The sequence below is a fragment of the Polypterus senegalus genome, chromosome 14, assembly GCF_016835505.1.
Source record: "Polypterus senegalus isolate Bchr_013 chromosome 14, ASM1683550v1, whole genome shotgun sequence".
In the NCBI taxonomy this organism is placed as follows: domain Eukaryota; kingdom Metazoa; phylum Chordata; class Cladistia; order Polypteriformes; family Polypteridae; genus Polypterus; species Polypterus senegalus.
The window spans coordinates 78,131,579-78,143,613 of record NC_053167.1 but is presented as its reverse complement, the minus strand read 5'-3'; the positions used below and the strand labels follow the sequence as shown (position 1 = coordinate 78,143,613).

General features: G+C 35.9%; 1 protein-coding gene across 2 annotated transcripts in view; it reads left to right on the top strand.

Annotated features, from left to right (window-relative positions):
- The window catches only part of hmcn1 (hemicentin 1), a 280,760-nt gene that overhangs the window by 196,893 nt on the left and 71,832 nt on the right, over nucleotides 1–12,035 (top strand). For both annotated transcript variants that reach the window (XM_039735773.1, XM_039735774.1), the window contains exons 46-51: nucleotides 2,388–2,555; nucleotides 2,902–3,015; nucleotides 3,123–3,209; nucleotides 4,557–4,748; nucleotides 5,222–5,395; nucleotides 6,315–6,428. In XM_039735773.1, the coding sequence (XP_039591707.1) occupies nucleotides 2,388–2,555; nucleotides 2,902–3,015; nucleotides 3,123–3,209; nucleotides 4,557–4,748; nucleotides 5,222–5,395; nucleotides 6,315–6,428 (849 nt within the window). The remainder of the gene's footprint in view (nucleotides 1–2,387; nucleotides 2,556–2,901; nucleotides 3,016–3,122; nucleotides 3,210–4,556; nucleotides 4,749–5,221; nucleotides 5,396–6,314; nucleotides 6,429–12,035) is intronic.

Here is a 12,035-nt window from a genome sequence, read left to right as displayed (position 1 = left end):
TTATTAAACAGTAAAACATTAATGTTTTAAGAAGTAAAGGTACATTGAGCATTACTGGAGTGGTTTCGGGTAAACTACATTTTAAAGACTGTGTAACACAACAGGTAAGTAGTACTAACAGCAGCTAAAATGTATATGGATGATCTCTCGGTAGTAGATCCCTTTTGAAAGGTGCTACACGGCTGTGGTATAGAAATTATATTTTCTATGTGAACGTCCAAATTTCTGCCTCTGGTAATGTGCCTTACCGGCATTACCGGCAATTAAAGAAAATTTGTTTTGTGTCCTCTGCAGTGTTAAGAGAGAAAGGCTTTGGTTTAGGATAAAAGGAAAAAAGGTGTAAAGAAAGGAAATTTGGCTTTTTCTTTTATATAGTGTAGAGAGATGTCTTCGCTGACGATATGAGCGCCTTTTGGGGACAGTCGCGGTGGGTCTTGTGTAGACTGGTGAGACGTCCCTGCCATTAATCGGCTGTGATGGCACTGTCAGTCCTCCACTCGTGCGTGTCTTCATAATCCGAGCTGACAACCTCATAATCGTATACGTGCAAAAGAAAGTGCGAAGCGCCTTAATATTAGTTTGCCACGGTGTCGAAAAGGGATCCCGTGTTTGCACTTGTCTTGGCTATAGCTCAGGGGGAGGAGGAAAAAAATTAAAAGTGCTCACTTTGACTTAAGGCAGAAGCGCAGCCAGTGTCTCAAAGGCTGGCACAGCTATGCGCGTGCGCCGGGTGCTCGAGTTTTGCATGGCAGGAGACGCCACTTTTTGCAGACACGTTCATGATATCAAAAGTCTCCGCGCTCTTTGGAGGTTATATATATATATATATGTGTGTGTTAAAGAAGTAATGAAAAAGAAAAGGAAACATTTTAATAATAATGTAACATGATTGACATTGTCATGAGTGTTGCTGTCATATATATATATATATATACATATACATATATATACACACACACATAAACATATATATATATACATATACGCACATATATACAGTATATATACATATACTGTACATCCACATATATATACATATATATATGTGCACAAAACCACGCTTTTATCAAGGCTTCCGTCGGGTAGTCTTTTGAAATGAAATTTTCCTCCAATCATTCGTAGCAACGAGCTTTCTTCCGACTGTTACATTTTTGTAGCTCTGATGTGTGAATCAATGTAATCGGTGTACCAGGAAATCATGCATTGACAGAAGTTCCCCTTTGCTTGGAATGCAAAGTGTGATTTAATGCATTATTTTTTAACGCGTTATGGAGCACATGCATCGAAGCTTCTCAACTGTGCTTGTGCTAAGAAAAGGAAAGATTTTAAAAATAACGCAACACGATTGTCAATGTAACCTTTTGTAAGTAGTGCCTGGAGGATTCAGAGTGTGGAGAAACTCTAGAAACAGCGTGTGTATTAACTTGTGGATTTTTCTGTGAGTATTTGGTGCCAGCGTCACAAAGTTGGTTCCGCAAGACTGCGTTAGCTGCGGAGCTCAGCTCAGAGCGAAATGAGGTGAATGGGAGGGGAGATGATGACGTGACTCCCCCACCCGCCTTAACTGTCAATCCCCCCACAAAGACAGTCTCTCGGAATTTGCATAAGCACAGCCCTTTACCAGCAATTTTAACTTAGTTAATAAGTGATCAAAACTCTCGTTTATATCCTGCATCCTCTCATTAAACTTGTATCCCGCATTAGCCGTGGGCATGACAAACGCCAGCGGCAGCCTGTCTATGAACTTAATTTAAACTTTAGGTTTACACCGTGCTTTGTTTCCGAAGTAGCTGCACTCATGAATATGGTTGTATGTGTCAGTCGCTCGCTTCTTATTGTTTCGCTGCCTTCTCAATTGTATAATGCATGTTTTTCTTCAGCGCTTTTTGGAGCTCTTCCTGGTTTTCTACGTACTGCATTGACAGTCAGTTCACGTGATTACGTGGGAGGCGTGATGATGTCACATGAAACTCCGCCCCCACAGCCATCAAGCACAACTCCATTACAGTATTTGGAGAAAAATAGCTTCCAGTTATGACTATTACGCGTAGAATTTCGAAATGAAACCTGCCCAACTTTTGCAAGTAAGCTGTAAGGAATGAGCCTGCCACATTTTAGCCTTCCACCTACATGGGAAGTTGGAGAATTAGTGATGAGTGAGTGAGTGAGTGAGTGAGTGAGTGAGTGAGTGAATGAGTCAGTGAGGGCTTTGCCTTTTATTAGTATAGATTCTTTTCAGTAAATATTTACCTTGTGAAGTTGCAAAAATAATGAACAAAAGCAGGATTCAATTAAATAAAACATAAACTGTGTAGGTATATTTGTAGAGTACTGTTTCAATTAGGAATAATTTTTGTTTTTGTTTTTAATTGCTTTTTGTTTGCCAGTACCCCCAACTATTCTTGGAGACCTGAGTGTCCCAGACAACATAACCGTATTGGTAAAAAACCCTGTGGTTTTAAACTGTGAAGCTACAGGTATTCCTCTTCCAGTCATTTCCTGGCTCAAAGATGGTCATCCTGTTAATCTGTCCAGCTCTGCCAAAATCCTGTCAGGTGCATATCTCATTTTCTAGTTTATACTTGTTTACCTGTAAATAAAGTAAATTAATTAATTAATTTATTAATGAATGAATGAATTTATTTATTTATTATTATTAAAGTAAATTTTTGCAGAAGTCATGTTATTACCACAAATCATACATTGGTGGGTGTGTCTGTGTACAGTAGCTGCCATGCCTATTGTATACTGCACATTGTAAAATGATGAATTGCATACTTAAAATTAACCATAGCCCTAATATCAAATGTTATCAAATGTTTAACGTTTATCATTTTAATTCTGTGGAAATTTAGATATGTAGTTGAATGGTTCCATTGATAATCTGGCTATTATTAACAGGTGGCCGACTACTTCGATTAATGCATGCTACAATCGAAGATGCTGGAAGATACACCTGTATTGCCTCCAATTCTGCTGGGGAAAATAAGAAGAATTTTGACCTTGATATCTTAAGTATGGTGAACTTTGAGACCATTTGGGCTAAGATAAATCTTTACTGTATCTAGTAGATTCACTTATTGCAACTTTTAATATTGCTGATTTTATTTCTTGTTCCATAGTACCACCAAGCATTATAGAAGACGAAACACAGCAAGATGTAAAAGTTAAAGAGAAACACAGCATTACACTAACATGTGAAGTGTCAGGTAAGTAAATGTTGTATTGAATTTAATAACAAATAAAAAACATGATCATCCAATGTCAGTTTTAATTTGTACAACTACATTATATGTAAATTGTTTTGAGTATTTTCTTATTTCTTTTTTGGGAACAATTCACATCTTAAAAAAAAGCTTATAAGTACTTAAAATTTAATAAATAAAAACTAGCTACAATATTTAAAAATAATATTTAGGTGCAAAATAGTTTTTCAGCTGTTTCAGTTCAAAATCCATTTTGAATAAATGAAAAGTTTTAAAGAGAAAAGTTTATATACTTTTAATCAACATGTTTAACATACTTTAAAATTGAGGCAATGTGTGAAAATCCCCAACATGTAACCCTTAACTATACCACTTAGCACAGGCAGAATTTAAGCATGGAAAGGCAGGACTTGTCACCAGCACTGTTTAACATTCATAATTTCTTTACTGCATTATTGTTGAAGTGCAGTATGAACAAATCTCTTTGCTTACTGAACTCTCCATTGGGGGTTCCTACTTAGAAATCTCACATAAAGATCAGCACCTATGCTCAACTTTATTAGCACATGCCCTGATATATTTGAAATCAATGTTATACCCATGCTCTTAAATGACATTTTCCATGTGGTATCTACAGCCCTAGGATAATTCTTAAGAATTTCCTAGGTTGGTATATTTGTACACAAAGGCATGAAATTCCTGTGTAATTCGTAAAAAATGTCAAATCATCTTTACATACATAAGATGAAATTTATCCAAGTGAACCACTCAAAAGAAATTCAGACATCTGGCAATCTTTTAAAATATTGTAGCTGTATTAATTATTAAGGTTAGCAGTTTTATGGAGCATCTGTAAATTACATTATAAACTAAGAAGATGTCAAAATTGTGTCTTTTTTTTAGTTAGAGAAAACAAGTTTTACAAAGTGTACAAGTCAGACAAATAAAGGTTAAGTCTGTGTCAAAGTCTACAGTGGCGTTATGGGTCAGTTAGCCATACTAAAATTTATGTATTTGACTTAAGAGGCCCACTGTTAACAGAATTACAATTTACAGGTTTTTTTCTAAATTTAAAAATAATTTTTCACTCACTGTTTTATCTCTTTAATGAATTTCAACAATGATGTTACCAAATTAAAATTCTACTAAAGCTACATAGGACTTGTGTATTGTAATTATGTTTGTTATATACTAGAGATTTTTACTTTTGCTTGAAATAAGTAACATTAGGCTTAATAGGGCTTATGTTAAATGAAAACTGTATATAGTAGACTTGAATTTCTGTATATCAGCATTTTTGTTTTTATTTTTGTTGTTGGTTTAGTTAAGCTGACTTAATGTTTCTAACAGGTCACCCTGTTCCAAAAATCAACTGGATGAAAGATGATCAACCTCTGGTAGAAGATGATCGACACAAAGTCATTTCCAATGGCCGCTTCTTACAAATTCTTTCTGCTCAGGTGGTGGACACAGGCAGGTACACATGTCTGGCATCAAACACTGCTGGGGATAAGACCAAGAACTTCAACCTCAATGTGCTTGGCAAGTACTGACTAAATTCTCAAAATTTTCGATAGAGTGAATATCACTATCTAAGTTTCATTTTGTTGATGTTGACTTATTATAGGTAAATATTTTAATAGTTTAAAACGGTGTAGCACTTTACATTTTTAGAAGATATGTGCTGTTTATTCCCTTCTTTTATTTTTTGTATATGCCGAATGTGGCTAGGGTATTAAGACTGTTCTTTCAGTCTTCTACATTACATTTTTTAGACTTTTCTGTTTTGAAAAAATTGCATTTTTAGGATGTTTTTCCCAAGTATTTTTTAAGTATATCTGTAAGGTTTTTTCACCTGTAAGAACATTCTCACATGCTTAATTTTTTCACATGTAACATATTTGTTTTGACCCTCCAACAATTAATCAATGAGCTAAATGGTTTAGGGTGCAAATGATAATCATGGTGCTGCCCTTTTCCCATCACATATATATTCTCTGTTTTTCTGCTTGCAGTATCTCCCACAATAAATGGCATGGACCAACAAGAAACTCCTGAAGAAGTCACTGTGACATTGAACAGTCCCACATCATTAGTATGTGAAGCCCAGTCTTACCCTCCTGCCACAATCATGTGGCTGAAAGATGGTGTTCCATTTGAGTCTAACAAAAATATCAGAATTCTTCCAGGTAGGGACTGCACTTCCCACAGTGCAGTTACCTTAAGTACTAAATAGTTTCTAATATATTTTCTTGTACAATTTAAGATTTCAACTTTTTTAATATGTAAAAGCCTTTCATACACCCTCTGTATTCCTCCTCCTGTCTCATACCTACCACCTGCAGGAGTTCAAGATTGACTCTGCGACTATGGGGTATGTATTATATGTATAGAGTGAACAGAAAGGGAGCTAGGAGAGTCACTTGAGCAACATCAGTGTTACAGATCACTTGAAATTCCTGTGAAAAGTTCATTCATGTATTTCCCTCCATTGCCGATACATTTGTATTAAGTTCGAACTCCTTCTAGACATGCATTAACCTCATTTTTTTAACCTTTTTCTTGTAATGAAAAGATCAGTATGATTAAATACACCATAAATAGTTGAGAATGCAGTGCGATGATTTTTGTAGACCTTGGCAATTTTAAAGTATATAATGACTTAAGCTTTCTGTATGCCTGAAGATGGGGGAATGGTAGTAATGATATGTGAGATAGTTTATTTGTAAAACTACTGTCCATTACAATGTCTGGGGTACAGACTTCTTCTTTAACAGTAATATCACAGGCACTAAACCATTTATTGTCCATGAGTACAGCAAGCCCTCCTCACTATCCACCCGCACAGGGAACTTTAAAACATAACTTGTGATGGTCATGTCAAGAATAAGATCCTGTAACCACTTTTCTGAAACACACGAGGCTAAATCAAAAAATCACGAGGCTAAAAACATGGGGACCAGCTAAAGGAAACATAAAGAAAACTAAATTAGAAAGTGACCAAATGTAAACAAATATATTTTTCACATACGTCTTTTAAAAATGTAAACTATAGGATGTATATAACAACAAATTTGTGTAATGAAACGTATGTATTTTCTTCTGTAGGAGGAAGAACCCTACAGATTCTGACTGCCCAGAAAGAAGATGCTGGGAGGTATACCTGTGTCGCCACTAATGAAGCTGGTGAAACCCTTAAAAACTATGAAGTTAAGGTTTACAGTAAGTACATTGCCTAATTTATTTGGAAGTTTTCTTTTTTTTTTTTTTTTAACAGTTGTAACACAAATAAAGTAAGTGGCTTGCATAAGTACTGCACAGTGAGGCACAGACAAGAAATGAACTAGTAGCTTTGGGTTTTAAATTCCAGTCACTTACCCGCTTATGTTTTTCACAGTAACAATGAATTTTATATTTTCTTAAAAACCAAATATATTTTAAGGTAACTGAAAGTTGCTCAAGACTCAATGCCACTTTATATGAATAGGCACTTTCTGTTTTCCAAGTTAAATGCTTTTATCCAATAGCATTTTAGAGTACTTTATTTTACTGTAAGAAGCAGAGGATTTGCTAAAGAAAACTTTCATTCAACATCTGCAGTTGTAACAGTACCATCTAGCAGTGATGAAGACATATGCTGTATCTGCAGAATTTTCAAGTTTCATCAGAAGAGAAATAATCTGAGACAGCATTAGAAAAGGCACCTTTCAAAAAGAATTTTTTGATTATAAATGGAAACCTGCTATTGGAAAAAATGTATTCATTACCAACATGTTTGAAACATAATTTAGTTCAACTGAGAATTGTACATTGTGCATATTTACCTCAGCACAGATTATCTAAAGCATATCATGATCAAGGGTGTAATCATTAATGCTGCCATCAGGAATCACATTTTTTGAGATTATCCCATGCGTCTGATACCTTACCGCAATATATTTTTTGTTTATCTTTCAGATAGTTCAATATTCCATAACCCTCTAACAGACACTATTCACAGTAATACCCAATAATTACTTAATAAAGAATTTGTTGTGGTAACATGTTCCACATTGCCAGTTTGCTGTCTTATCTTCGTCAACTGGACGAGTCCCATCCCACCTACTTTAATGCAGCAAATGGTGCATCAAAATCCTTAGTCCCTTTCACAAGAATGGAAAAATCTTGTGAACAGTTTTGATTATTTTTGAAAGAATATTTATGATAACAGCTATCTTTAGCATGGCATAACTATAGAGATTTCAGTACAAAGTGCTCTGTTCCTTCCTCAAACTGATCGTTTAAGTTGGTTTTCATTTGTTAGAGTGGCACAGTTTGATTGATGGTTAGCATTGTTGTCTCACAGCTTCACAGCCTTTGGTTGAAATCTCAGTCAGTCCATAGCCAGTGTTGAGTTTTCATGTTCTCCCTCTGCTAGTTTGGGCGTTGTTTTGAGTACTCATATTTTCATCCCTCATGCCAAAAATGTTTTTTTAATCTAACTGGTAATTCTAAAGTGAGTAGAGCTGGTCCATCCATTAAACAACCAATGGCGGCCACCTGGGATACCATCATCGGTGGGGCTCCATTTATAAGATTTAAGGAGCATGCACTTTGGACACCAATGGGAAAAAAACAGAAAACAGTCGTCAAGTTTTGATGGTACTGAGTGGGCACTATTACCTGTTGGGCACCTTAAAGTCTGCAGTATATACAAAATATTTGTGCCACTGAAGGGGCATGCACTCTGGGCACACCCCTGCCCCCCCAAGGTTGTCAAAGTCTAATAACACTGAATATTCGTTATAGACAATGAGGGGCAACGTCAATCCATTCCACCTAGGGTTCCAAATGGGCTTCGACTGGCAATAAGTGTGAGAGTGCCCTCTACAGTGAGCTAATACTGATTTACAGCTTAACTTTATACTTCCTTTCAACCAGAAGGATTGCTGTCTCTGTCTTTCCAGCTCATTATTTGTGATCTTTTTAAATACGGAATATGGAGAAAGTAAAAATAACAGTTAGCTTAATTGTTAGGTAACACATACAATTCTTCAGTTCCCTCTGGTACTTGAACAGCCTCAAACCCCAGAGTATCCTCAGCACACCAGTAAAATCAATTATATTCTATAACCTACACTCATATCATTGCAGAAGGGCACAGTGTTTTTAAAAAAATGTAACACATTTTCCATATATTCACATGGGAGGCATCTGTTGAAATGAATGTAGACATGCAAAAACACAAATACCATGTGTATTAGCATATTTTTTCAGCAGGAAACTGCATGACACAGGAAACCTTCCCCTTGGATTCCCCAGCAATTACTCTTTCCTATTATCTGCAAATCACACTGAGCACATACAAACTGATAATGTGCCATCAACAACAACAACAACAACATTTATTTATATAGCACATTTTCATACAAACAGTAGCTCAAAGTGCTTTACATATTAAAGAATAGAAAAATGAAAGACACAATTATAAACAAAATAAATCAACATTAATTAACATCGAATAAGAGTAAGGTTCAATGGCCAGGGGGGACAGAAAAAAAAAAAAAACTCCAGACGGCTGGAGAAAAAATAAAATCTGTAGGGATTCCAGACCATGAGACCTCCCAGTCCCCTCTGGGCATTCTACCTAACATAAATGAAACAGTCCTCTTTGGATTTAGGGTTCTCACGGAAGGGCTTGATGATGATGATGGTCACGTAGACTTCTGCCTTTTAATCCGTCCATCATTGTTGGAGCATCATGAAGCTTTGAGTAGGTGGTGGTGGCGCAGGAAGAACCGGAAAAAGAAACAGAAAAGAGAGTAGGGGTCAGTACGGATTTTAGAGCCACCATGAATAGTTATTATGAGGAAATTGAACATATAGAGAATCAGGATTAAGTTAAATTAAGCCATGGAGGAAAGTCTGCTGCTGTGTGTTGTGAAACTATGTTGTTTGTTGAGAACAGAGCTGAGTCCTCCCCTTTTAATGAGTGAGCAAGATGGTGGGCTTTCATAAACCAATAATGAAAATATAAATAAAGTGGCAATATTTGGTCAAATTTTGTGGTATCTGTCCAATATCATGACTTGGATGAATCTTGATTATAATTGACATGTTTGCCATACTATAGTTGTAAAACAGGCGTCCTAGAAGCAGAACACCTATAATATAGTACACCTCATATATCTTATCAAATTTCCACATGTGACAAGAAATGTTTTTTTCTTCAGATAACTATATTCCTAACAGAAATGACAGACAGACACTTACTGAATAGTACTTAAAAACACATAAATCTATGCACATTGTTGCATGTACAGTCATATACTGACTTACAGCGCTATTTGGGTCCAGCTATTTGACCGTAAGTCAAATTGACTGTATCTCGGTACAGGTCATTGCAACTGAGGGCTCTGTTGGTCAGGTGTGGAAGAGCACAAACAGATCTTCAAATCTCAATGTCCACATAGCAGGTTCAAGTAAGACACTGTTTCTCAACCACTGGGTCATGCCAGGTTGCCATTGTTAGTTTATGTGTGAGTCACCTTAGCCACTGTTTCTCAACCACTGGGTCATGACTTGGGTTGCTGCCAGTGGGTCGCAAGTTGTCATCATTTGTTCGCGGGTGGGTCGTCTAAGTGATTGGTTGTACTGTGCAATGTATTTCTTCATTTCTAAGTGATCTTGTTTCACCAATAGTGACCCCCAGTTACTCTCGTTTCACAAAGGAGGAAGTTTGCAACTGCAGCTATTGGGTCGTCAAAAACCCATGTAGAGCAATGTTGATCAAAACAAAGAAAACATATGACACCCGGTAAAATAATAATAACGAAAGATTTATTACTTCAGTTGATTTTGGCAGAATTTTCTAGAATACAATTGCCCCATTGTCTTCCAGTGGCCTTCGGCCTGAATTATGGATACCCTTACTTCAGTCAGCTATAAATCAGCACATACTTCTATGCTCAAAATGTATGTCAGCACAATAAAACATGCAAAAATGGGCTCTATTCAATAAGGGCGCGCACAAAAATGCGAGCTTCAAAAGGGTGACCTCAATTGAGCGTGGCGAATAAAGGCGTTCGTAGATAATTTAGTTCAAATGGCTCTGGAATATGTGAAGAGCAACAAAGGTGCGGATCTACTTGTAGTCGAAGGCTACACATTCAGAAAGGAGAAAACTATCAATGGGAAACACATCTGGAAATGCGTTTAATCATTGCCTTTATCTAATAAATTTTGTTCCAGAAATAATTCATTAGAAGTTCATGCATTAATTAATTGGATGTTTTAATATTCTTACTTTCACCTTTTTATATGTTCAATCATTGCCTTTATCTAATAAATTTTCTGTAATAATTTTGTTGTGTTTGCCTTTATTCGCTGCGCCCAATTGAGGTTGCCCATTTGAAGCTCGCATTTATTTACACGCCCTTATTGAAGGATACCAATGCACGTCAATATCATTAAAAATGAGTAACATTTAGAGCTGGAGGCTCAATATCTTCACTTAAGATAATACTCAGTTGTTAAGCCATTGTGATATACAGTACATTAGCAAGTGAGAAAACAGCAGTCACCTGTATTATCATTGTATATAAATGTTATTTACAAAAGTGAGGTCAAAAACAATGTAACTATCTTATATTTTCCTTCTTCTCTGTCTGTCTGTTTGTATCTAGAATATTCCAGCAAGATATTTGTTATATAAAAGATACTGTGCTTAAACTCTTTCTACATCTTGTTTGGTTTGTTTCTGTATATTTACATTTCAAAAGGACCTTTTTCTCACAGCTGATGTAGTGAATCCCACTTGTCCCTTGTTTTTTCCCAGCAAAGAGTGCCTGACAGACATGTTCTTGTTGTTGGGTGAAGTACTAATATCACTGTAAAAATAAAATATGGCTGATTACAAGCCAGCTGTGTAAATGACCTAGTGGCTGCATGAGGATTTTTCTTGGTCACTAGGGAACTACAAGTGTGTTTGCCATATGAAATACTGCACCATCTTCTTCTACCAACTGCATTCTGCCCTAATCACAGAACACTAAGATGTGTGGTGGGTTAGATCACATTATACACAGGATGTAGACACATTATTGATGCTGATCAGACAGACATTTTTCAAAAATGTCTTTGAAGTTTACCCGGCCAGACAGTTGTTTTTCAAAACAATCTTTAGAGTTCAAGTTATGAAGATTAAAATTGTTCTATAGTATGTGAGAGAATATCTGTATTGTTTCCTGAAAGTAGTATTTCATTTGATTACTTCGTTATTTGGGTTTACCATAATTTACATGACAGCATCCAATAAATAGGTGTGCTTTTATGCTTACATTTAGCTGTGCAGTTTTCAGTCCAGAGTCACATCGAAAGGATGCATAAATTTGATTTATCAAAAGTGTGTATATGACATTTTCTTGTTTTTGTTTTGTTTACAGCCATGGTTGTTCTCTTAAAACATTTTTGTCTGTCCAGAACAACAGAGGACTTAATAGTAGCAGCATTGTTTTTATTCCAGATGCATTCTTTATTATAAGCTATTATACAGAAAGGTCTATGTTTTCTTTCTTGTAGTAGGTTTTCTAAATGCAACAGACCTCTTTTCATACATCTTTTTGTCAAATTGATTGCTTTATAAAAAATCTGTTGTTTACTATTTAAAAGCAAGTAGTCAATGCGTGTAGCAAGTGTAATAAAGAGGCAGAATGCAACCTTGTTTCTGAAGTTAGTAACACTGAGACATGTTATTTAAGATGCACCATCTGAATTGTCTTTATATTGAGAGAGTCAGCATACACTTTTCATTCTACCATGAAGAATTCTATATTGAAATAAATATAACTG